The 27,785-nt window shown below is 41.3% G+C and overlaps 1 protein-coding gene across 2 annotated transcripts in view; it reads right to left on the reverse strand.

Moving 5' to 3' along the window:
* The window catches only part of AGAP2 (ArfGAP with GTPase domain, ankyrin repeat and PH domain 2), a 292,090-nt gene extending 268,446 nt beyond the window's left edge, over positions 1–23,644 (reverse strand). Inside the window, exon 1 of one of the 2 annotated variants that reach the window (XM_082244606.1) lies at positions 20,112–23,644. In XM_082244606.1, coding sequence (XP_082100732.1) covers positions 20,112–22,908 — 2,797 coding nt within the window. In that variant the 5' untranslated portion in view covers positions 22,909–23,644. The remainder of the gene's footprint in view (positions 1–20,111) is intronic. The other variant, XM_082244605.1, reaches the window with a different exon arrangement.
* Between the last annotated feature and the right edge of the window lie 4,141 nt (positions 23,645–27,785).

Below are 27,785 nucleotides of genomic sequence, written 5' to 3' on the forward strand. Positions count from 1 at the left end.
GCCACTCACACAGCTGGAGTCCCCGAACCCGGATGGAAGACTGGAGGAAGATGGAAGCCCTCTCAGTGGTGACAGCGCGCCGCTGGAGGGCTTTGTTTTAGTGAAATTATTTCATAATGTGCGTAGACCAACATAACATTTATGTGTATGTGAACCCTAAATATGAACTTCTCTTACTTTCTCATTTTAGTATGTTAAATACACTACCAAATGCATTTGCTGATATCTGCTTGATTATTTTTAGGTTATCTTTGCCACTGCTAATTGTTATCAGTTAGCTTTATTCATAGTTTTCACTGTGAGTTATAAAACACCTCTCCTTTGTTATGGAGATGAGATGTAAAGGATTCATGCAGTCCTAACACACTTCTTGTCCTAGAATGACAATACCACTCCTCCATAGATACAGTATTATGAGTGGGCAATGTCCTACTAGGACAGGAAGAGTGTTGTTTGCAGGATTACCAGATGAAAAGAAAGGGAAAAAATTCTGAAAAAGGAAGAGGGGTTATGGTTATGCATGAAACACTATAGATATGTTGTGACCATCCTGTACGCCTACTATAAAGAACTGACAACTTTTTTATCAGAATTCACAAAGTAGTCCATACCAAGAGAGTAGCAACCTGAAAGCCAAATGTAAATAAGCACTTTTACTACATAGATTGTATAATTATTGTGCTAAAACAACACCTGTAACAAAGTTCAATCTCAACTTCAGCTTTTGCAAATTAAAAGTAAAAGTACAAAAGGCAGCTTCTGCTGCAATACTTCCCTCACAGACAGTGTCTATCCCCCAGTGCCATCTCCCTCTGACCTGAAGGACACCCAGCATGATTCTGCTCATTTCCTCTAAACATAAGTGGTGATCAATGCTCCTCGGGGGTTGTGCCATAATGGCAGCCTGGGCAATAATAGGGAACTAACCCTCATTACCTTGTGATCTTCTGGATTTTTAAAATGAACTGCTGAACAAAAAAATTATATATATATATATATATATATATATATATATATATATATATATATATATATATATATATTTCAGGGTGTGGGGGGTCTTAAAAAATCCTAAAGATGGGCTTTAAGTGAAATCATATGCCATTATACCCAAACCAATATGAACCTCTCACAACCACCAACTTCCCACAGTGAGCTCTCTCCACAATATTGGTGGCCAAGCTTTTACTGCACCCCTGATGAAAGGCCGTTCATATTAAGGGTCTGTAGTGACCCTTTTACCCATATAATAATAACCCTCTTTACATAAGCGCAGTCTTATATGAACTAAAAAAAGACCCTTTATATAGGTGATTTGTGACATGCCCTCTAATGAAAATCTTATGTGCCCTAGTTGTGAATGGTGCCGAATACTCCCCGGGTAAAATCCCCTTTCATTACACTGGTGGAAATGTTTTTCTCTGAACTAAAGCTACCTGTATAATTCCACATACAAAAAAAGGAATTTGGGTTTCTGATAACAATATGAATGATGTTGTTTCTGCTTTCTTTTCTGATTTGCAGCACCACAGTACTTTTCAAATGTTCATTGTGCCCTGCTGGCCTCGGGAGCCAAAGCTGGCCAGCACAATGAAAATTAATAGGAGGAGGTAAAGGAAAAAACCCAGAGAAGGTTAAAAGTAAATGTCAAAGTCACGTGACTATTGAAATGAACGGGCTGCTCTACACGCAGTACAGTAAACGTGTCAAAAATGAGCAGTAGTAGGTGTGAACCAAGTTTAACACTAGGCTTCTAGAAATGAATGTTCAAAACCAGGGTCAGTCCCTCTCACAATACCTATTTCTCTCGGACATTGGATGAAAATTTTGCTTAAATGTGTGTATTTACAGGAACAGACAAACCGTGCAATGAAACATTCTATAAAACCATGCTAGTATTACAAAGAAGAGCCCTAAGGAGGTAGCAGCATGATTTTTAAAAGAACCTTGGGTAAAAAAAATGGCATTGTATCAACATAACCTTCATAATCCACTCAGCTGAGCACAGTAATTGAAATGTGTACAGTATGCTTTGGCTTAAATAGTTTTGCCGTGCAGATGATTTAGATCAGAATTTAGAGAATGCCAAACTGTAACCCATTTCCAATGAGACCATGGTCTTTTGGTCACATGATGTATGACACAATCAATCTCAGCTCTTTCTGCCGTAACTGGAGCACAGATCAAAGTCTCCTATAAGCCTTGGAATAATGGACAAAAAAAGGAAATAGGCTGAATATTATGTAGCTCTCTGCCCCGAAGGGGCCGCTGAGAATATGCCCAAGTCTATCTTGTTAGTACAGAGGCTGCCTACCACAGACACAGCTCCATGCACACCAACAATTCAGATTCAGTCTAGGGCAGCCTTTTTCAACCAGGGTGCCTTGAGCTTTTTTCAGGGGTGCCTTGGCAAAATGCCTAAAAATTGCTACAAAATTGCATACAAGCCAGTGGGTGGATGAAACTTGCCTTTTAGTTACACAAAGCCACATGTTTTCATTGCGAACCATTACAACCTTCTAGCTGCCAACCTCCTAATGACCAATGACATCATTAGTTTGACCCTCCCTTGACTCTCTCCATCAGCTTTAGGGTCTCATTAGCTAAATGAAGGAGAAAAACTGAAGTAAAAAATAAATATTGGAATACTAGTCAGTAGCAGTTTGAAAAAAAGTGTTTTTGCTTTGGAAGAATAAATCCCCTTTAACGTTGGGTGTCCTACATGTATTAATGTTGCTGCATTATGAAACGTTATCAGAATAGTTTTTACATTTTAGAAGGGGAGCCTTAAGACAATCTATAATATTGCAGGGTTCCTTGAGATTGTCCATAATTTTAAAGGGTGCCTTGACTGAAAAAAGGTTGAGAGACACTGGGGGATATTCATGGGCTTCCGCAGAACTTTTTTCAGGGGGGGGGGCATCATTTTAAGGTCACCCATGTTCTGCCCCTTTTTAACAATGCCATGAAGGGGAGAGGCTTAGTCATTATACCTATTTTGAGTATTTATTTTTAAAGGGTAAAAGGCAGCATTTATTTTGAAAGCATTTGTTAACCTAAAAAAAAAAATTGATCCTGTTCCCTTAAAGCATATTATACAGCACAGTGATTGTGCTGTGTAATTTGGCTCCCCTGTATCACCTAAAATACCTGGCTGATCCTGCCTGGCTATGTCCTCCCCTCTGTTAACTGACCACGGTATATCATAGCTGCTGAGCCCTGACACTGTGGTCAGTTTATGTGCCTCTGTCATTCGCAGCTCACCTGTCCTCCTCTGTCCTCTCTCCCCCCTCCCTCCCTGCCTGTCTGTTCCTGTGTCAGTGCCCGCCCTCTCCCCTCCCTCCCTGTCTGCTCCTGTGTCAGTGCTGCTGTAGTTTTATTTAAAGTTTCATATCCTGTCTACAGTCTGTTTAATAATCCTGTTTGCCCGTGTCTGTGTTTTATAAAAATAAGCCATTCTTTACAAGTTTTCAGAGCGCCAATCGCCGCTCACCTGACCCACTGCCTCTCCCCTCTTCTCCCACTCCCAAATGACAACAACGAGGAATCCTCGGCCATACCCACTGCAAGCAGCTGTCAGATGGGGAGAGATGAGAGCCGACAGGTCACGTGAGCGGTGCTCGGTGCTCTGAAAACTGGTAAAGAACGCCTTACTTTTTCAAAACACATACACAGACAAAGAGGCACATAGGATAATAAACAGACCAGACAGGATGGTATAAAGTGGCTTAATGACCACTTTAAAGGGGAAGTTGAAATTCCAGAGGGGGATATTTGCCCCCCCCCCCCCCTGCCCCTACCTGCGGACACCCATGGGGATATTGTTCTGTTCTGTGGATTAGTTTTACAGAAACTTGAACAGAAGGTGATTTAAGGTGTTCAGGGTACTCCAAAACAATATCAGGTAACAACAGGAGGACAAACAGGAGCTCAAATCTTATAGCAGCAGGCACACATGAAAGTGCCAAACTAGGTCCCAGGAGCTGTCTTTCAACCAGCTTCCACATTACACTCTTCAGTGAGGAAGACAAAAGATCCTTCTCCAGACCAGAACTCCAGGACAGTGACCTCCAGCATCAATCTTTTAGCAAATCTATTACAGGTCCTTAGTGCAGCAACTACTGAGGCCCAAACTGCAAACATTTTCTTATATGTGCAACCTCCCAGCAGCCCCATAAGAACTGGAACCCTCACTGAAGAGGAAAGAACTGGAAATGCCTCCCAAATAGTTATCACCCCTCCCAGGGATTGGCTGATTATATTCACAACTGAGTGATTGACCCTCCTTACTCTATTTTCTGGAAGCTTCCTCCAGAAACAGGCAGGAGAAATCAATCATCCAGCCTGGGAAACCCTGACCAGACCAAAAGAAAAGATCTTCGCTCCACTACAGTGAAGTCAAAAACTTTAGCCTAACAGAGGCAGAGCACTACAATATAATACATATTTGGCAGCTAATACCATTCACAATGGGAAGCCAACAAATATGTATTTATACAAATTAAGTAGGATATTATTATAGTTATGTTTTTTTTTAAATGTGTTATTTATTTACAGATATGCTAATAATGCAAGATAGACTTAAAAGGTACACTTTCATTAAAATATATAACCATGCCAGAAACATAATTATCCACTGTGTAAAATTTTTGTAATATTTCTTACCTTTTAATTAAAAATCCACTATGCCAAAATGTGTAAAAAAACTGCTATTTACTTTTATCACTGTAAGCAGAATGTGTGGAGCCCGCAATGCACTCCACAAGCCTTAATTAAATGTGCTAGGAAATCTACATACATGGGTGCATGGCATTTTAACTAAAGGCTTTTAAGGTAGTAGAAAGCTGTTGCTTCAAAAAGGGAAAATGTTAATGAGTGGCCATACAAAGGTTTACTAGCTGATGTTTGAACTGGTCCAGCCTACTGAGAATTGGTAGATGTGTAGTGTGAAACTAATACCCTCTGCTAATGTCAGAGTGAGAGAGTGCTGGCTGCAATTCAACCCCTCAACACCCAACTTTCTGATATGGATAGAGGAGCACACAGTGGAGGGCTGGTAGCCTTAAGCCCGGGGGGCAAGTCCAGTCAAGTGGCCCGTTGAACCATCCAATGAGCTCGCCATCCATGCCCACCTGGTTTTATAATGGATACAGATGTTATGAAGCAAGACAAACATGATGCAATGTGGTAACATAATTTAATGTTAATAGCAGGAAAGGAGGTTTAACAGAAATACATGACATCACGCCAGGCGGGGCCTAGGAAGCTCCTGTCGGGTGGAGATCCCTGCCTGACAGGGAAGTGACTGTGTTAGTATTGTGCCAGCCGGGTGCAGGAGCAACTCTGCCCACTCATACCGCTCCGCTGCAGCTCTGCAAATATAACATTGTGTAGCGGCGACCGGCAGCTGTATACAGCGTCTGGCCCCTACATTAATCCAGCCCCGAGGGTGGCCTTTTTACCCCGCATCAGAGCAGCCGGGGGGGCGATTGCCACCCTGCCCCCCTTCCCAGTCCTCCCCTGGGAGCACATTATAGCACAAAGAAGGCAAAGGACTCACTTCTGCTATGTCTGCCACTTACATCGACTATGAAGAAATAAAAAGCGAAACATCATAAGTTAAACCCACAAGTTCGTTTTTACAGCACTACCTTTTCTATACTAACTCCTGCCTGGAGTTTGCATGTTTACCTGATGCTTGCGTGGGTTTCCTCTTGGTACTCTGGTTTCCTCCTGGACTCCAAAGACATGCTTAGAAGTTAGAACTACAGGCAAAACTTTTTTTTTTTTTTTTTCATTTTTGATAAAGTAAAGTAGGGTTATATCCCCTGTCAGATATTTTTTGCCTTTGGGGAGATTTTCCTTCACTTCCTGTCCCATATCCAAAAGAGGAAGAATGAGAGGAAATTCCTGCAAATTAAGGGAATTCTTTGGAGCCGCACAGGTCACCAAAACTAGTGTCCCCATTGAAAGATTTCCCCTCTATTACTTTTCTGGGGACAACCCAAAATGTGGGATTTTCTTTTACTTTCACTTTCAATGATGATGTTAAAGCGGTTGTATCCTCAAAGAAAAAAAACAAAAAACAAACAAACCCTGCAGGACAAAGGCACAATGAGCTAGTATGCATTGCTAGTATATATATATATATATATATATATATATATATATATATATATATATATATATACATATATATATATATATATATATATATATATATATATATATATATATATATATATATATCATAGTTTGTGGACTCTATAACTTTCCTACAGACTAAATAATATATGCCCACTGATTTGGGTTATTTTCACCAAAGAAATGTAGCAGAATGCATTTTGGCCAAAATTTATGAAGAAAGATTATTTATTTGCAAAATGTTTGATGTGATTTTCAGTATTTGTTTAGCTAATGAAATAAAAAAAAAAACTCAGTATTAATTACTACCAAAAGAAAGCTTTATTTGTGTGATAAAAATTTCATATGGGTACAGACTGTACTGTACAGTGTTGCATGACCGGGCAATTGTCATTCAAAGTGAGAGCTGAAAATTGGCCTGGGCAGGAAGGGAGTAAAAGTATCTAATATTGAAGCGGTTAAAGATCATTGGTGTCAGTTGTTGCTTAAGATACCCCTAGGAACCCTAGTTGAGAAAAGCAGGTCTAAATGATTTAACCAAAACAAATAGACAACAATGAATTTATTGAACAATCAGAGTCGATACAAGGATAGGCACAAATTCCATCTTTACACTATTCAGGTGATGACCATTAGAATAAAGCCTACAATGATAAAAGACACACTATTTTATCCTTCAAATGTCTCTCTTCACAGCATGCAACCAAACAAGACCTAAGCCCAAAGCTGCATAGTGCTAGCTGGCTGCTGTGAACAGTGAGAAAGGACTAGAGGATTAAATAATAGCTTGAGTAAAGCTACTCTTATGCCCTATAGGCACTGGTTGTGGATGAGAATAAGGATGCATAGCCATATCCAGATTCTTCTAACCAAATAATGCTTTTTGAGTACAATAACAGAAAAAGCCTTCAATGTATGCAGGGTAATGTAAAGCTCTCCATCATCTAACTATATGTCTCGGCATACCTGCCAGCTAATAGGCAAGAATATTCTTGATAGCTACCAAACAGTAGGTTCATGCTTCTTAAAGCAGAACTACACCCACTTATTAAAAAAAAAAAAAAAAAACATTTTAACCTAGGGACAGTGTCTGTTTGTCCCATCGCTGTTTAAATGCAGTGCCAAGTCTCAGTGACTCCTGTGGTTCTTCCCCTTCCCCTACTGACTAGCGCTAGAACCAACGGTCCGGCCCCAGTAAGTATCTGATGCCCAGGGCTTCAGACATTTCTGCAAATCGTTCCATAGGAGCACGCTGTAGAAGCAATGTAAACACAATGTGTTCAGATAGAGTAAGAGGGGTTAGACCCTCTGTCATGTCTTTTATTTTGGCCTGTGTCCTTGTTCACCTCTCTATACACACATACATATATGTGTGTGTGTGTATATATACCCCTATACAGAAGTTCAGATGTTATGCCTGCCTCCAAAGACGCCCAAAAAAAGGCCAAAAAAACGCCTGCAACAAAAAAGCCCAGGTGTGTTGTTGCAGACATTTTTTTGGGCGTCTTTGGAGGCAGGCATAACATCTGAACTTCTGTATAGGGGTATATATACACACACACATATATGTATATATACACATACACACATATAGGTGTGATAGGAGCGGAGCCCTATGCCTGCAAATAATTTCATTAGCGCAGGCATAGGGTTCTGCTACTTTCACACCTATATGTGTGTATGTGTATATATACATATATGTGTGTGTGTATATATACCCCTACACAGAAGTTCAGATGTCATGCCTGCCTCCAAAGACGACCACAAAAAAGCCCAATAAACGCTTGCAACTAAAACGGCCAGGTGTGAAAGTAGCGGAGCCCCATCCCTGCTCTACTGCAATTCTAAGACAAACAATCTTTTTTCTATGGCGGTCACCCTGACATGGAAGAGTTTGGTCACCCTGCCATAGCAGTCAGAGTCAGTTCACCCTACACTACACTACGGTCACCCTGACACTTAACACTTTCCCTACAGAAACTAGATTATTGAATCTAACTATAGTGGAAAATAGTACCCTAACTACACTAGATATCCCTTTCCTCACACTAATAATTGCTAAATGACACTTTTGAAGCAGGAGTAACAGAACTGCTTCCACTCTCTTCCACAGCCCCTGTATTACAGTGCTAGAGATTTGGGGGGGCTATGTTATATACTGGGGGGCGTATTCACTACTGATTGGCCTCTGGACCCCCTAGTCACTCCAATCCCATTCCTAGCATCCTCTTGCCTCCTCAATTGGCTTTTACTGATGGTTCTGGTCCAATCACGGGCTTTTAAAGCCCAGTTCCTGTCCCATTGCATTTTGGTCAGTTCTGGTTGCTGGATTCCAAACTTTTTCCGCAAAAAGTTCGGAATTCAGCCGAATTTCGAACAGTCAATGTTCGGGTCAAACCGATGGTCGACCCGAACCGTTTGGTCATCCCAACTAATAGCCTAGTACACACTATCAGTTTTTTTTTATGGTTCAAACCAGCAGGCTGAATGAAGAGAAACTGAGGAGCTCGGGAAGAGCTCACTGTACTAACTATCCATTCTTACTAAAGTGATCTCCCTGATGAGCTATTGTGTTCTAAAAAGGGGGACTGACCCCCCCCCCCCCCCCGCTAGAACACAATGCTCAGCATTGTAAGTCATTGGCTGCCAGCACTGATCGAATGCTAATTGGATGCTGGGATGCTGGTTTTCCAGGATGCCTGTGTGACAGAAGCTGGCCCATGTGTACCAGGCTTTATGGAAAGAAACCTTTTGAGCAAACCTATCAGGAATGAGATACAGGTGCTGCAATTGCTGGCTTCTTTTAGAAAATGGTAATTGTCTATTGTCACACTCAACAGACAGGGAAGGCGAAACCTCTGACCTACATACATGGTCTAGGTTAGTGATTCTCAAATTGGTAATGTTTTTTCCACTTTTGATAGGAAAGGAGAGATCTCTGGACTTGCTTACCATTAAGGTGAGCCAAGGAAAGACCATTGCTCTTTCTCAGCATGTAAGCATGACTTCTGTACAGATCTAAATCATGAACTAATAGGAGAAGGCATAGACATAGCAAACAACTGATCGGCAGGAATTTAGAGAAACAACGGGACAATAGTAAGCAGCAAATTCTTAATTAGGATAATTAAGATCAATATGACCATTGCTCTTTCTCAGCATGTTAGCATAACTTCTGTACAGATCTAACTCATGACCTAATAGGGGAAGGCATAGGCATAGCCAGTAGCAAAGTCAGCAAGGGGCCCCTATACACAAATGATATTTGGCCCCCGTTAATAATATTATAATGACAAATACCATAAACAGTACATTATAGTTCACTGAGTTGTGAGTTTTAATGATCTTTGAAAAATAAGTAATTTCAAGCAAAAACTCCACACAAAAATTATACGTATGTTTACAAATTGTACATTTTTAGGAGAAAATTATTATGAGATAAAATAGCAATTGGAATAAAAATAACTCGTCCATCTTAGTGAATTGACCCTAATATGTCACTGTCACAAATCACTGTACTGTAACAACACATTATACTGCTTAATGCCATTATAGCAAATTGCGTAAATTGCACTGTAATAGCAAATTAGAGCAACTACAAGTGATATCACCTAGCAAAAATCTACAAACTACAATAGAACATTGCATCTTCTGCGAGGAGGGAGACGGTGATAACACATTATATTGTCCAGGAGAAACATATGCTGCAAAAGCTGTTTATAACAAAATTACCAGAATTCAGGTTCCACCATCCCTTCTAATATGAGGCCCCCTCAAATTCAGCCACCATCAGACCCCTCTCCCCTAACTTTCTCTCAAATCCATTCATCAAATTTATACTTCTCTCTAAAAAAGGCCCCTTGACACACTTGCGTTCAGCAAGGGGTACATTGTTACTGACCACCAATGTAATGGAAAAATTTACACTGGCTCCCAATGTAAAGGAGGCATTTACACTGGCCATGTCTGTAATAGGAGCATTTATACTTACCACCAATGTAACAAGCATTTACATTCACCACCATTATATTGGGGTGCTCAGTTTAAAGTCTCCTATTACATTGATAGTCAGTGTAAATTCCCCTGTTACAAATGATCTGTATTAATTTCATCGCTCTCTTATTGGTTGGCGTAAATGTCTTCATTACATTGGTGTTCAGCAACAGACGGTCCCTATTATATTGGGGTTCAAAGAAGTGGTCCTAATGATTGATGTTTATTGGGAGAAGACCATGTTATATTGGTGTACTTGAGTAAAGGGCCCCTCTTTATTGGTCTCATTGGCCTGTACTTGTGCTCAGTGGTTATATTACCTGAAACGGGAGGGCTCTGGACCTGCTGAAACCTGCTCCATGTGGTGCAGCCCACAGGTCACATTTTTTTTATTCACTAAAAATATCCTGGGCCACTGGGATTCTGAGGCCCATTACAGGCAGGAGCAGCCAGATCTGTAATGCCAGGATGTCAGAGACCCCTGTGGGCTGTACAGCCAATATGTCCACCACTGGACATATAATGGCCCCTCATTTAAACAATGTCTTCAAACGTCCACAGGGAGATAGAATGGTAATAGAAATGCTTATTCTCTGCACATTATATTATTTTAATAAAACATTAAGAGATTAAACCTCAACTCCAAGGAAATGTCAAAACGACCCTTGCAATTGACTTATCCTTACACAACAAGGGTTAAACGCTCATATTTGCCTAGGATACTATTAAAGAAATTTTATTTGCCGTATCCCTCACCCCCCTGGCAGCCAACACTCTCCACTTTTTTGCTTCTGGTTGAGGGCAGGCCCTCAGCGCCCTTACTTACAATGCAGGACTGCTGGTTCTGCACTGTACATATTGACATCACAGTGCAACCTGCAGCTATTTTCAGCTCTCCCCCCTGAAGAGGCTTCAGGGGGACCAGTCACAGAAGCCTGTGTAAATGAGGGATGGGGTGTGTAAAACTGCTTTTTAATAGTACCCATGACAAAAACAAGCAATGCAGGAGATGTCCCACTGGAAGGATAGTTTTAAATTTTACCTGGAGTTCAGCTTGAATATATTGTAGCTTACCAGTCCTTAGATGCAGTGGCTGCATTATTTTTCCCCTTAATTTTCACCTGCTGATTCTGTGAATAACAAAATGTATTTACCTTTAGGTCTATTTTTTCTTCTCTACTGAATCTATGGAGCAATCATGGTTGTCACACAGGCTTGACTTTAGCTATGTCTGCCTTTGTTCATCTCCAGCACAAGGTGGATTAAAGGGAATTGTAGTTTACACAATAATGTTAGGTCCTTTGTTGTTTTCTTTCTACCTCACAGGAAATGACAAGGACACTGCGTTTCTGGCAGGGTCAACAGAAAATTTCTGTACTTTCTGAAATGTTCGTGGCCTGAAAAATGAAAAATAATGCAGCCTTCCCATCTAAGGACTAGTAAATGAAATATATTATTTTTTTGTTTTTGAGTTTAGATATGCTTTAAGTGCCTGCTCACCTTCTGGGAAAGTCTAAAACATTACTCAACTATTGCAGTTAGTGTGTCCCAAAATATAACAGCCTTGCTATGATATTAGATTTATCTATTGTTTAGTATTTCGCAAATACGCCTGCACATAGCTAACAAATTCCCAAGTAATTGCAATATTCAATAATGACAGTTTCAGTGTTATTTATACTCAATAATGATCCTTACAAACCTAAGAGTCCCTAACAACGATAAATTCCTTAACTAATAAAAAAAAAGCTTTCAGATACGCTAATATTGCAAAATCAACCTGGCTTGAACAGGAAACACCCCTTCCAAAAAGATATTATTATTATTATTATACAGGATTTATATAGCGCCAACAGTTTGCGCAGCACTTTTCAATGTGAGAGAAGACAATACAGTTACAATACGATTCAAAACAGGAGGAACTAGAGGGCCCTGCTCGTTAGAGCTTACAATCTAGAAGGGAGGGTCAGATATAGAATAGAACATAAAGTAGTACAAAAAAAAAAAGGTGGTAACCATAATTAAGAATTAACTTCACGTCCATAAATTTTCTAAATCCAAAACTTTTTTTTTTTAGTGTTGATTAGAAAAGGGAATGATTAGGGCTAGGGTCACACTGCTGTCATCATATTTTGATCTGACCTTCAGTGTGATTATGTAGTGCCACTTTGATGCTGCTTTGAAGTGGTTTGCATATCCTATGGGGCCAAAATCACGCTGAAATCACACCAAAGTAGTACAGGAAACTTTTCCAAACTTACGCCATGCTGAGTTGCATTAATGTGAACAGGAACTATTGAAAACAATGTGATTTCAAGTTTAATGTGATTCTGTGTTACTCATGGCACATCACAATAGTGTGAACAGAGCCTAAAATTTGGATTTATTTTTCTGCTGTCTGTGTTCCCCTGGAGAGATTTCCCTTCACTTCCTGTCCCGTAGACACAACCGGAGCCAAGAGGAAACTTCTCAAAAGAGATAAAATACTTTTGTAAACTGGCCATACACTGCTCAAACATTGGCTATTTCCATGTGGGTCATCCGAAGCTCGAGCAGTATATGTCCCTTCTGGCAACTTTCCTTGACTTTTGTTGGTGGAGCTTGTTGAAAATTGTTGGTCGAACATTGTCTGCATTCAATCACGCACTGTTTGGGTATTCTGACAGTGCTGGCTGCCAGAATACAATAGCCCAGAAGGGGGGACTCATCAATCTGTACTGTTAGCGTGGATGGAGGAATCTGTTAGAGTTCTTTCATTCTGCCTGCAGGCTGAACAACAAAAATCTATCTGTGTATGGCCAGCTTTAGACTATTGTCACCTCAACAAGTGTTCCTACTGGAACATTTCCCCTCTATTCTTGTTCCAGTGACAAGTTGTAATTTTGGAATTACCTTCTATTTCAGTCCTGGTGAAAATGGTTACCAAGACATACAGAAAAAAGGAATCTCCCCAGCATGGATGCAGAGAGAAATAAAATATTCAAAGGGGTTTCTATCTCTGTCTCTGCATACTCCATAAAAGGAAAAAAATCTACCAAGCAACTCGACCATTCATTTTTTTCATGGCAAGTGTGCACAACCAGTGCAGAGATCTCAAGAGTCCCCAAGGGAAATAAGAAATAATAGGTAGTTTAACTCTTGAGCATCATCAAATGCCAGAAATTGTAGTGTAGATTCACTGAGAAAATAGTAAAGGGAAATCTCCATGGGGACACAGATAGTAAAAAAATATAAAATATGTCCAAACTTCCCTACTCACCCCAAAAGTTTCACTTTATGGCAAGAATAAAGAAAGATTTATTTTAATTTTAACTGTCCCGAATTGATTGGCCTTTAATTTATTTATATGTGCTCCTGTGTGGGGTCAGCTCTGTCCTCCAACCTTTACATGCAGCCTTTTTTGTCTACAGAGTAAGTGATATCATTTTCTTTTACTTGTTGTAATAGTGTTGTTATAGGTTGGATTTGTTATATATTTGCTCAGTATTTTATTTCCAAGCTTTATGTTTATATGAAAATATTTTACGAATTCAGATTGAAAATAGATGTTAAATAATGATCATATACAGTTGTGCTCATAAGTTTACATACCCTAGCAGAATTTATGATTTCTTGGCCATTTTTCCAAGAATATGAATGATAACACAAAAACTTTTTTTAACTCCTTTCGCTCATGGTTAGTGTTTGGCTGAAGCCACCTATTACTCTTTTTAAATCATAATGACAACAGAAACTACCCAAATGACCCTGATCAAAAGTTTACATACCCTGGTGATTTTGGCCTGATAACATGCACACAAGTTGACACAAAGGGGTTTGAATGGCTAATAAAGGTAACCATCCTCACCTGTGATCTGTTTTCTTGTAATTAGTGTGTGTGTATAAAAGGTCAATGAGTTTCTGGACTCCTGACAGACCCTTGCATCTTTCATCCAGTGCTGCACTGACGTTTCTGGATTCTGAGTCATGGGGAAAGCAAAAAAATCATCAAAGGATCTGCGGGAAAAGGTAATTGAACTGTAAAAAACAGGAAAGGGATATAAAAAGATATCCAAGGAATGCCAATCAGCAGTGTTCAAACTCTAATCAAGAAGTGGAAAATGAAGGGTTCTGTTGAAACCAAACCACTGTCAGGTAGACCAACTAAAATTTCAGCCACAACTGCTAGGAAAATTGTTCGGGATGCAAAGAAAAACCCACAAATAACTTCAGGTGAAATACAGGACATTCTGAAAACATGTGGTGTGGTTGTTTCAAGATGCACAATAAGGAGGCACTTGAAGAAAGATGGGCTGCATGGTCGAGTCACCCAAAGAAAGCCATTACTAGGCAAATGCCACAAAGTATCCCGCTTACAATACGCCAAACAGCACAGAGACAAGCCTCAAACCTTCTGCCACAAAGTCCTTTGGAGTGATGAGACCACAATTGAGCTTTTTGGCCACAACCATAAACGCTACATTTGGAGAGGAGTCAACAAGGCCTATGATGAAAGGTACACCATCCCTACTGTGAAACACGGAGGTGGATTGCTGATGTTTTGGGGATGTGTGAGCTACAAAGGTACAGGAAATTTGGTCAGAATTGATGGGAAGATGAATGCAGTATGTTATCAAAAAATACTGGAGGAAAATTTACATTCATCAGCCCAGAAGCTGCACATGGGACGTACTTGGACATTCCAACATGACATCGATCCTAAGCATAAGGCCAAGTTGACCTGTCATTGGCTACCGCAGAATAAAGTGAAGGTTCTGGATTGGTCATCTCAGTCTCCTTACCTCAATATCACTGCACCACTCTGGGGAGATTTCAAATGTGCAGTTCATGCAAGACAGCCCAATAATTTACAGGAACTGGAGGCTTTTTTCCAGGAAGAATGGGCAGCTTTACCATCTGAGAAGATAAAGAGCCTCATCCACAAACACCACAAAAGACTTCAAGCTGTCATTGATGTTAAAGGGCGCAATACATGGTATTAAGAACTGGGGTATGTAAACTTTTGATCAGGGTCATTTGGGTAGTTTCTGTTGTCATTATGATTTAAAAAGATGTATACCGGTATATCCTCGCGCTTATGGTGCGTATATGTGCATGTGTTAATAATATACTATAAATAATCAGTGGCTGCTTGCTGCAAATTAAAGTGCTAGTGCCTTCAAAGTGATAAAAACCAAATGTTGCAGCGCTGCTCTACATAATAAATAGTGTCTCTGTGCAACTTAATATATATACCCTGTGCAAAATATGTGTAAATAAATAGCCTTTAAATTACCTGTTTCTATTGGGTTTTGCATTCCCATGGGAATTGACGTGAGGCAAAAATGGCATAAAGTGAATGAAAGCCCCTTGACATAGACCCTAATGCTAATTTGAAACTTGTAATAATTAGGCCTCATCCACATGGGCATAGTTAAAGTGATTGTAAAGCCTTGTTTTTTGTTTTTTTCTGAAATAACAAACATGTTATACTTACCTCCTCTGTGCAGTTAGTTTTGCACAGAGTGGCCCAGATCCTCCTCTTCTCGGGTCCCTCCTGTATGCTCCTGGCCTCTCCCTCCTGTTGAGTACCCCCATAGCAAACAGCTTGCTGTGGGGGCACCCGAGCCGAGTCACAGCTCTCTGTGTCCATTCAGACACGGAGCAGCGACCCAGCCCTGCCCCTCTTTCTCCTGATTGGCTGACTGACTTTGATTGACCGCAATCGCACATCTCAGCCAATGAGGAGGGGAGTCCCGGACAGCTGAGAAACTCCTGCAACATGGCTGGATAAAGATGGGCTCAGGTAAGTATTAGGAGGGCTGAGGGGGGCTGCTGCACACAGAATGTTTTTTATCTTAATGCATAAAAAAAAAAAAAAAAAAAAACTTCTGCCTTTACAATCCCTTTAATTGCTTGACCTCCAGTAGGTTTTACCCCCTACATAACCAGGGTATTTTTTGCTATTCAGCACTTGGCTACTTTAACAACTTCCTGCCTGTCATACTGTAATATGACTGCCGGGCAGTAGCACTGTTGTTCTGGGAGGAAATCATATGATGACCTTCCAAGATCACACCTCATCCGTTCCCCACGGGCTGCACCCTGGTGTGATCTGTTACCCACCATGTCCACTGGACACGGCCGATGACAAATCACTGTACCCACCAGCTGTTGGTACCATGTGATTGCTGTGGCCAAAAACAGCAGATCACATGACAGTTGTACACAATGAAAGGCTTTGTGATTGGTCACAGTCATTACATGGTACAGACAGGGCCAATCACATCCCATCTGTACTATATGGTTAACTGTGGCCAATCACCGCTAATCACAATAGTAACCACTGAATGAGTAGTTTTCTAATACAGTTATATGCAATTATAGTGTGTAAAAAAAAAAATACTGATTACCTCCCCAGAATAGTACACTGTTACTATGGTAACACTGTATTCATTTTGTCACTTTATGTAAAAATAAAAAAGAAATGGTAAAAAAAAAAAAAAAAAAAGAAAAAATGCAATAAAAATAAAAAAATATTCAAAAATGTTAAAAAAGTATTATTTTTTTTGTTTTGTTTTACCTACTGTCACCAGTCAGTGTCCCTGATCATGGCCACATGAGTTATATATGTCTGTATATGGTCAGTATGTAAAAAATGTTTAAAAATCCTTTTTTTTTTTTAATTTCTTAATTTTCCAAAAAATTTTGAAAAAAGCACTAAAACTTCAAAAAAATCTCCCCATGCCCCTTACAAATTATCTCTTGGACTGCCTACTTTCCAAAAAAGGGGTAATTTGTGGGGTATTTGTTCTGTCCTGGCATTTTCAGGCCCCAAGAAATGAGATAGGCCGTCCGTACAGCAGGATTGATCGATTTTCAGATATATACTGTATACCATAGTTTGTGGTTTACAGACTAAATAACTTTACACTCATTTTGGTTATTTTCCTCAAATAAATCTAGCAGTATACATGTTGGCTTAAATTTATGAAGAAAGATTGTTTATTTTAAAAATTTCATAACAGAAACTAATAAAAAATGTGTTTTATATCAAAATTTTCAGTCTTTTTTTGTTGGTTTTGCAAAAAAAAAAAAAAAAAAGTGGTAATTAAATACCACCGAAAGAAAGCTCAATTTGTGTTAAAAAAAAATTCTGATGGGTACAGTGTTGCATGACTGCATTTGTCATAGTGTGTCACATCACCGAAAGCCGAAAATTGGCCTCGTCAGGAAGGGGGTAAAAGTGGGGTAAAAGTGGGGTAAAAGTGCCCAGTATTGAAGTAATTAACAGCCAATTGCTCAGTCATGCAACACTGTACGTACGCAAATCAAATTTATATAATTGTTTCCACACAAACAGAGCTTTCTTTTGGTGGTATTTAATCACCATTGGGTTTTTTATTTTTTGCAATATAAATGAAAAAAATACCAAAAATGTTTTAAAAAAACACGTTTTCTTCGTTTCTGTTAAAAAAAAATTGGCAAAACAATTATCTTCATAGATTTAAGCCAAAATGAAGTCTGCTACATTTCTTTGGTAAAAAAAAAATAATACAAATCAGTGTATATTTTTCAGTCTGTGTGAATGTTATTGAGTCTACAAACTATAATATATATATATATATATATATATATATATATATATATATATATATATATATACACACATATATATATATATATATATATATATATATATATATACATACATACATACATACACACACATATATATATATATATATATAAATATATATATATATATTCTAAAACTGATTAGTCCTGATGTACTGATGGCCTATCTCAATTCTTGAGAGCAGATATTTCTACTTTTTTTTATTTGCAATAAGAGTATAATCTCATGCTCATGCATTTGAAAACCTATTGTATGGTACAGGCCTATTCTTGGGGGAAAAAAAAGATGATATACCTGTTTTACCATTAAAAGCTGAACTCCAGAAAACCGGCTAAATACACACATGAGATTACATATGTGAGAGCTGTTTTGACTGCCAAAAGATTTGCATTTCTGTCCATCCAGTGCTAGGATTTACATAGCTCTGTCCCATCTAGCACAGCCCTATCTAGCTATAAACTTGATCTTTATCTGCAGTGGTTTCACTTTCACTCACGGGTCTCCTCCCCCATCCTATGATTGGACAGTGAAAGGAAAAGAAGTGCACAGAGGAGTTCATCTCTCTGCAACTCTGCTATCTCCTCTTATCAGTATGCATTGTAGCATACGTGATTGGTCCTTGTGCTGTTACCTCCCCCCACAAACTCAACTGTACAGACTGCAAGAGACCAATAATAAGTCAAACACAGGCATTTCTTGCATTTAAAAATACACTTAATGATGTAATAATGATTACAAAGCTGCATTAATTTATGCCTTTTATATCTGCCAGGAGTTCAGCTTTACCATACATAATGGAACATTTCTATGAGCATGGCAACAGGAGAGAATAATTATGGATTTATATATTTTAAATCCCTATGTATGGTGGGGATATGCTTATTGTATGCCTGGAAGAAAATTGTTAACATATAAGAAGATTTGGAAGGTCATAGCAATAAACAGCTTTTTTAAATTGTGCCCCTGGGTAAATTTTGTTAAACTTTAAGAAGATTAAAACAATAGAATAAACACTAAATACAATATAATAAATATGAAAACAATAAACAGCTTATATGACTTATATAGAATGCAGCTCTAATGGAAAGATTTGCATAAAAATTAATGTGATACCAAATATATATACCGTATATACTCGAGTATAAGCCGACCCGAGTATAAGCCGAGGCCCCTACTTTTACCACAAAAAGATGGGAAAAATCATTGACTCGAGTATAAGCCTAGGGTGAGAATGCAGGGCGGCGGGCATGGTACAGGAGAATGCAGGGTGACTGGCATGGTGCAGGAGAATGCAGGGTACTGGCATGGTGCAGGAGAATGCAGGGTACTGGCATGGTGCAGGAGAATGCAGGGTACTGGCATGGTGCAGGAGAATGCAGGGCGGCGGGCATGGTACAGGAGAATGCAGGGTGACTGGCATGGTACAGGAGAATGCAGGGTACTGGCATGGTACAGGAGAATGCAGGGTACTGGCATGGTGCAGGAGAATGCAGGGTACTGGCATGGTGCAGGAGAATGCAGGGTACTGGCATGGTACAGGAGAATGCAGGGCACTGGCATGGTGCAGGAGAATGCAGGGTACTGGCATGGTACAGGAGAATGCAGGGTACTGGCATGGTACAGGAGAATGCAGGGTACTGGCATGGTACAGGAGAATGCAGGGTACTGGCATGGTACAGGAAAATGCAGGGTACTGGCATGGTGCAGGAGAATGCAGGGTACTGGCATGGTAAAGGAGAATGCAGGGTACTGGCATGGTAAAGGAGAATGCAGGGTACTGGCATGGTACAAGAGGATCCGGGGTTGTGGGCATACTACAGGAGATGCGGTGCTGTGGGCATGGTACAGGTGGACCATGCCCGCAGCACTGCATCCCTTGTAGTGTGCCCGCAGCCCTGCATAATGGCAGGTAGTGAAGCTGTTTCACTTACCTGTTCCAGAGGCGCCTTCATTTTAAAAATGGCGCCGCCTGGCGCCGACACGTCATTGCGCGCGCACGCGCCGCCGCTCGTATACTTTCGGCTATTCCCGGCCTCTCCCGAGCGGCGCCGCCGCTCGGGAGAGGCCAGGAATAGCCGAAATTACACGAGCGGCGTCGGCGCGCGCGCGGTGACATGTATGCGACGGGCGGCGCCATTTTTAAAGCTTAAGCCCGTCGGAGCGGACAGGGAATTTTTTTTTTTTTTCCTTGACTCGAGTGTAATTTAATGCTGAAAAACTCGGCTTATACTCGAGTATATACGGTATATATATATATAATAATGAATGTATAGATTGTTGGCGGTGTACATCACTTTCAACCAAAGTATTTTAAAACAAGCTATTAGTAAAGAATTATAAGAAAAAAGATACTCACTTTCAAAATCTCTTTCATCTCCAGGACTTAATCCACTTGGGGAGACAGAAGAAGCCACAGTGGACTTGGTGAAGATGCCACTAATGAACTTCAGCATTTTCCTGTCCCTAGCTGCAGATGCCCTGGCCTTGTCCCCAGTAGGAGATGCTCCCTCCTTTCCTACTTTCTTCAAATCTTCAGGTAGTAGGTCAAGGTCACTGTTGTCCACTGTTCTGCTTTTTCCCTTTCTAAAGGCTTTGGGGTCACATGAGGATGGAGACAACAGGTTTTTTCCACCCCCAGAAAGTTTTGGAGTCTCTGCTCTTGGGCTGCTTTTTGTGGAGGACTTTGAGCGACTTTTACTACCTTCATTTTCAGGCCAGGACAATCGATTGGAGCCACTTTTTTGGCTTTGACTTTTTTCACGGGGCTCCGATTTTTCCACTTGACTTTTAGAGGCCTTTGTGAGTTTGAGAATTCTACTCCCTTTTTCTTTACATGGTGTTAATAGAACAGGTGTTATCTTTACTTGCTCAGGAGGCCCAGACAATCCTGGTAATCCTATTATTGGAGTACCTGGAGCTTTGGTCTTGCTATCCACTTGGGAGTTGTTCTTCTGAGATTCTCCAGACCTGTCTGGACTGATTGAGAGGGACACAGTCACTGGTGCTTCACGATATGGTGTTCCAGGTTGGCAGGGTACAGGCAGAAGTGGACTGGATGGAGAGCTGAAGGAATATCTTGGCCCAGAAAAAAAAGTAGGACTTGAATGCTGCCGAGGGCTTCCGCCAAGCCGGCTAGGAGAATTCTGAAGAAAGTAGTCAGAGGTGACACTAGTGCTGATCCACATAGCATCCTGCCTGTGAAACAATCTTTCATGCCGCTTACTCTTTCCAGGATCATCACTGTCTGGGGTGAGATCTTCCTCCTCACCATGCAAAGAAGTGGATACATCACCACAGGGTGAAACGGACACAACAAGCGTAGATTCTCTAGTCTTTTGTGTGAATGATGTTAGCTTACTGGGACTTGAAGTTTTGTTTTCTATCAAGGTAACAGGCCTATCACTAGTTGCTTTGCCACCAGGAGATTTAGTCCCAATATTCTGTGCTCTGGCCCCTGGATATGTTCCTGTGCCAGGCACTGGAGCCTTTGTAGTAGATGAAGGTTTATTTCTAGGGGCTGCTGTTAGTACAGTGTCACTTGATAAAGTCACCGGTTTAGTAATAATACTTGGGGCTTTAACAGGCGTGACAGTTGTTGCTCCAGTTTTGGATACAGTAACAGGTGGTTTTGCTCCGGGGTATGTGCCAGTATCTCCACTTTTTGTTGCTTTGCTTCCTGTAGACTCTTCGCTACCTGCCCCTGCAGTTGCTGCCTTAGCTCCTCTTGCAGCAGTTCTGGCAGCGATTATTTTGGCCTCACTGGGCTTTGCAGCAATTACAGGGGCTCCTCCAGATCGAGATGCAGAAAACAATGCTGATGCAGTGCGGGCAGCACTTATTGGAGGAGCTGTAACACGGGGTATGCTGGATGACACTACACATGGTTTGTCAAGATTTTCAGAAACTTTCATAGGCTTCTCCGTAGAAACTGGTAAAGCACTTGTGTGTGGTGGGGAGTCAGATGATACAGCTGGTAACTTTATTGCCTTTAAACTGCGACGGGTAATTCTAGATTCAATAACTGGTTTCTCAGGGCTGACACCCTCAGTGATTCTGGCCCCAGACACTGGTGCTATAGGACTGCATATTAAATCCCTGGACACATCAGTATCCAGTGCTGGTCTTCTGATAAGAGATCCTCGAATTACCCGCACTTCTCCAAAGCGAAATTCCCTTTGACTAAATGGCACTGGAGCACTAGCTGTTCTGGTGTCTTTCATTGCTGGTGGTGGAGCTCCTGAAGATTTGGTGTTTTGCGCAGATGGGACTCCACTGCTGGGTGCACCTGTGCGATTGTCTCCCTGTACTGAAGCTGCATTACTTGCTTCATGAGAACTCTTTAGATCCTGTTTCTGAGTTGTAGCACTTGATGACCCTGTGTCCTTATCAGTTGGTGCTGGTACTGGAATACTAGATGTCATAGTATTACTCTTTACCTCTTTGGGGACTAAAGGTTGCGATTTCCCAGTAGTTCCTGATGTTTCAGTTGCTAATGGCGTTGGTGTCTTTGCTGGGCATTCTGCACTGGCAACTGTACTAGAGCAAACATCTTGAGACAAGTGACCCACAGTGCATGATGTCTCAGGGGTCGTTGTTGTTTCTATTGTAGTGCCATGGGTATTAGCTGTAGCATCTCCTTCTCCGGGTAGGGAAGAAGATGTACCACTTTTGAGTTTGGCCCCTGTTTCCAAACCTGAGGAGCTGGCAATTCCTGTGGCCTTCTCTTTAAGCACTGTAGCAGTACTTTGTGCAGATTCTGCTTGCTTTGGAACCAAGGTTTCAGCTTCAGGTGGGAAAAATTTTGAAGGAACTGGTGGTGGTGCATTGTTAGTACCTGAAGTCACCTTTGCTGTAACACCGGTCTCCACGCTGCTGTTAATCACAGGTAAACTGGCTTCCGTACTGGACTTTTCTTTTCCTCCACTCACCCCGGAACCAGAAGAGGGCCCTCCCCATGCCCAGACATCAGAAAATTCCCTGTCCAGGGATAGGCAATGGGCCAATCCAGGGGTGCTTCCAAGTGAGGGGGTGTCATGTCTTCGGTATACCTCAGTGCTCTCTGCTTTTTTGTCTTCTCCTACAGCCTCTAATTTGACTAAGGTCAATGAGATGTGGTAGGTGGTCCTGCGCTGAAGGGTGGCTCCTCTGCTCATGGGTCCCCTGAGTGAGCAGCTTGCAAGGATAGCACGGGCTGCAGAATAGTCTGCCAGATCAAAGACGGTGTTGGTCTAAAATCAGCTCAGCATATCCATCATCTGATAGACCACCTCCTCTCCACACAGGTGTCCCCACAACATATATACGATGCACTGACAGAAAGCACACACCCAGAAATGACAGCAACCGGCTATCTGCAAATAATGCACAGCAACAGAGGGAGACAGCAACCGCTCAGAGGTGAGACCTCATTGTTAAAAAGCATCACTGCACTGGCTCAGTACTGCATAAGGCACTGATGCTGCTGCTTCCGAGAGCTCCTTTGTAATTCAGTCCCATTGTTTTCCAGGTGAAATGTTAGGTGGCCAGGTGACACCATAATCTTCTGTGTCCTCAACAAGAACAAGATGCTTGCAGTTTCTTCAATGCAGCAGCAGTCCCTGAATTACATGCAGCCTTGAAGACTATCAGGTTACAGTGATTGGAGACAGGCTTGTCACAGATATCCATTCACAGAGACACAGCCAGCTATTCTTCTGCCTCCTCCAGCGTTCGAGCTGCCGTTTAAATGAGCACTTCAATTTTGCATCTCATAGGAAGAGTTTGTAAAGGAGGGGGCTAGGAAGTGGTGTAATCGCAGAATAATATGCCACCCAAGCGTGTTATAAAGACTAGCCGGACTCACTATTCATGCTATAGGAATAGGAGGAGCTGTGATTGCTGCTTGTTACACCCACACCAGAACCTGGGTACTCAGGATTGTGTGATTTATAGATCAGCATTTCATTTCTACACATAGGCTTATTAGAGAACATGGAATTACATTTTCAGACCATTTTAAATAATTTCTGTCATTTTAATTACAGAATAAAATTTAAATTTTCAAATTTAATTAAAAAATTGGTTGGTTTGTAAACAAATTTATTTATTTCAGGTACTAATATAACGCCGTCAATTTACGCAGCGCTTTTCATATACATTGTACATTCACATCAGTCCCTACCCTCAAGGAAATTACAATCTAAGGTCCCTAACTGACATTCAGACACATATTAGGACCAATTTAGACAGGAGACAATAAACCTACCAGCATGTCATTGGAGGGTAGGAGGAAACCCACACAGGCATAGGGAGAACATGCAAACTCCAGGCAGGTAGTGTCATGGTTGGGATTTGAACCAGTGACCCTTTTGCTGCTAGGGGAAAGTGCTAACCATTACACCACTGTGCCGCCCTAATTTTAGAATATATCAGCCTAATCCCACTCTCCATTTAGTCATATTGCTATTACTCCAAGCAAATCTTTTGTAGGACTACAGAACCCAATATTACCCCGTTATCTGCCAGTGGCTGCAGCACTACAAGTCCCTGCCAGCCCAGCCAGTTAGCACCTAGAAGATCATGAAAACCATTTGATTATTTTAAAACAAAAGATTTAAAGCCAAATTGAACTTTCAGAATACTTTTAGGCTCCGTCAACACCTATGCAGGTGTGACAGTGTGCATGCACTATTGCGCTTTGTGCTTAGGGCAGCCCATGAATTTTAGTGTCCTATGCATTAGAATGGCACTAAAGAAGCGCAAGCAACTTTTTAAAGTTCGTGTTGCACCAAAACACATGGTAATTTGATAGCATGTGTTTCGGTGTACGATTCTGCATGCACATTAGCAAGGTGCATTGGGATGCTATTAAAAATTAAAATGTATGCGTTTTTTTTTTTTGTGCATTGTGAGAATGCACACGATTTTGCTTGCATTTTGCCTGCATGGCACAAATGTGAACCTAGCCTAAGAGGCCTAATTAACTAAATAACAGTTGTAATCAGCTTAAAGTGATTCTAAACCTTATAGTAAAAAAAAAAAACAAAAAACATGTTATATTTACATGCTCTTTTGGACAAAGCAGTCCTGATCCTGCTGGTGTCCACCACAGTTGTTACTGGCTACTTCTGCCTTCTGAGTCCCCTACCCAGCGAGCTGCTTGTTAAGGGGGGTATTAGTGCGGGCTCACTCCCGAGCCATGAACACAGACAGCGGGGCTTTTCCCCACCTCTCATTCCCTCATCATAGATTTTAATTGACAGCAGCAGGAGCCAATGGCTCCCCTGCTATCAATCTGCCTTGTGAGGAGGGAGAGAGCAGAGAGAGCGTGGTTCAGTCCCCAACCCCCCCCCCCCCCCCCCCGCGCTCCCTCCTCACTGGCTGTGATTGACAGCAGAGAGCCATTTAGTGTGGCTTTGCCCTACCCCTCGGTCCCTCGTCATGGGATTTGATTGCCAATAGCTCTTGCTGCTGTATTTCAGCCAATCGGGAGCGGGAGTCACTGCTGTCTGCACAGCACTGAATCTAAATCGGGCTCAGGTAAGTATAAGGGGGGTCTGGGCAGGAATCCTGCATACAGAACATTTTTTTACCTTAATGCAGAGAATGCAATAAAGTGGTTATCAAGGCTGAATGTTTTTTATCTTTCTGCATTCTATGCCTGAAGGTAAAAAAACCTCAGGGTGCAGCTCCCCCCCCAATACTTACCTGAGCCCAATCCAAATCCAGCAATCTGCACGAGAGCTGAGGCTCTATCAGGTTTCTCTCTCCTGATTGGCTGAGATACAGCTGTGGGAGGTATTGACGCGGCTGTCAATCACAGCCAGTGCGGAGGGGGCGGGACTAAGCCATGTTCTGTGCGTCCCATAGACACACAGAGGTGGGTTGGGAGCAAGCATGCATGAGTGCCCCCAGAGCAAACAGCTTGCTCGGGGGCACTTTGCAAAAGGGATAAGCAAGAAGCAAGGACCCAAGAAGAGGACCCAAGAAGAGGAGGATCAGGGCTGCTCTGTGTATAACCATTGAACAGAGCAGGTAAGTACGATGTGTTTATTATTAAAGAAAAAAAAAAACAAGGCTTTGGAACCACTGTATAAAAACCTTAAAGGGTAACTCCACTTTAGTGGGGTAAAAAACAGCAAAGAAAAAACAATATAGCGTATACAACTGCGACACAAATCATATTGTAATTGAATGTTATTAAAAATTAACTTTCCTTTTCAATCTGCAGCTGTTGTAACTTTCTGGAAATGCAATGCAATATGGCTACCTGAATGTGTACTGACCACCCCCCCCCCCCCCACACACACACACACACACACACACACCTCCAGAAACATCTTTTCCTGCTTGTGTGATTGGCTCACCAATTTTCCCCAGAAGTCTGCCTAAGATACAAGTCAGATTTCTGGCATCCCTTGCAACAGAAATGTCATTTTTGGTGAGATACTCCCAATAGGAACACTTCTAAAGGGATGCAGGCCCAGCAGCTTTCCTCATTAGAGCTCTGCAGCTGCTACAGCTGGTGGGTAATTATGAAACCTGCACAGAAGTTCGTGCCCACTTGCCATTGGGAAAGCTAATCCACGGGGCCGCGATTGCTCCCAGTGAAGAGAGAACAGCAATCTGCTGTTGTAAACACAGCAGACCGTTGTTCTCTCAGGAATCAATACAGAGTTCCTGTTTTCCTCCTATTTAGTATCACAGGTTTCTGTATTGATTTCACAAGCCCATCCCCCTCACAGTTAAAAACACCCCCTAGGCTCACATTTAACCCTTTGATCGGCCCTGGGTTAATCCCTTCCCTTCCAGTGCCATTAGTACAGTAACAGTGCCTATTTTTAGCACTGATTACTGTAGTGTGTCACTGGTCCCCCAAAAGTGTCAAAATGTCAGTTAGGGGGTCCGATCTACCATAAAATCTTATGGTCCAGAAGTGGTTAAAGTTGTATCTCCCTACACTGTGTGAATCAATAGAAACACATAGCCCACAGCCCTCGATGGTAAGGTACTCATCCTCTCCTCCCTCCCCACCCCCTCCAATCTAACAGACTGGTTGAAGACTGCACTATCTACTGTTAACTCATATCTGTGAAGACTAGAAGTTCAGGGAAACAGCAATGAAGCCAGAAACATTAAAAATTGTAAACTGCACGTGCTGGAATCATTTTTTAACAAATAATTTACTGGGCAATGTTTATTTTAATGTGCTCAGAATGTTAAACTATGAAAGTTTATTACTGCTTTCATTTTTCTTTTTTTTTTTTAATAATGTGTTCCTTTACATACTGCATTATTCTCCCAAATGTATATGAGAACGATCACTGAGCGGGACTGTATCCCAGTTTGCTAACTGAGCTTTGTAACAAGGGATGTTGTCAGTTGGTGTATTCAGTCCTTATTCACTTTTGCCATAACTGAAGCTTCTGCTGCATTACTTATTTGCAGCAATAGGATGTTTCTATAGGAACCACAGGCAACGGCACTGCCCTTGGATGCTTCAGCATTTTTACATTAGTCATGTACAGCATAATTCTATAGAAAATTAGCATTGCACAATTGTAGGGCTATGTCACAAAGCAAAACATCTAAGTGATTATACTGATGGAAGCCCCCATTCAACCAATTATGTCGGGCACACTAGTTACAAAGCAGGGGTCCATTGTCACCACCCCAGATCTAGTATGTATACATTGCAAGCCCAATCACACAGGTGTGCTATTTGTCAGATTCCCTTTCTTCTGTACAATTCTAAATGCTGTGTATGGCCAGTTTGGTATTGCCTATACATAGAACCAACCCATAGCTTCAATACTTACTGCAGTAGGAGCTTCCATTCCGATTAGATCAAGGCTGGGATTTATAGCCTAGGAATGAGTTAAAATACGCACCTCTCAAAAAATTAATGGAAATTGAGGAAGTGATGCTGAAACCTGACAGACTTTTCTGTTTTCTTAATTTTACCTCTTTATTCAGTTGTCATGACAACCAGAGTGCTGAAAGTGTTGCAAACAGCAGGAATAATTAACCATAGGGGTGTTACACACTCTAA

Source organism: Pelophylax lessonae (assembly GCF_965119305.1).
Source record: "Pelophylax lessonae genome assembly, chromosome: 2".
NCBI classification, from domain to species: Eukaryota; Metazoa; Chordata; class Amphibia; order Anura; family Ranidae; genus Pelophylax; species Pelophylax lessonae.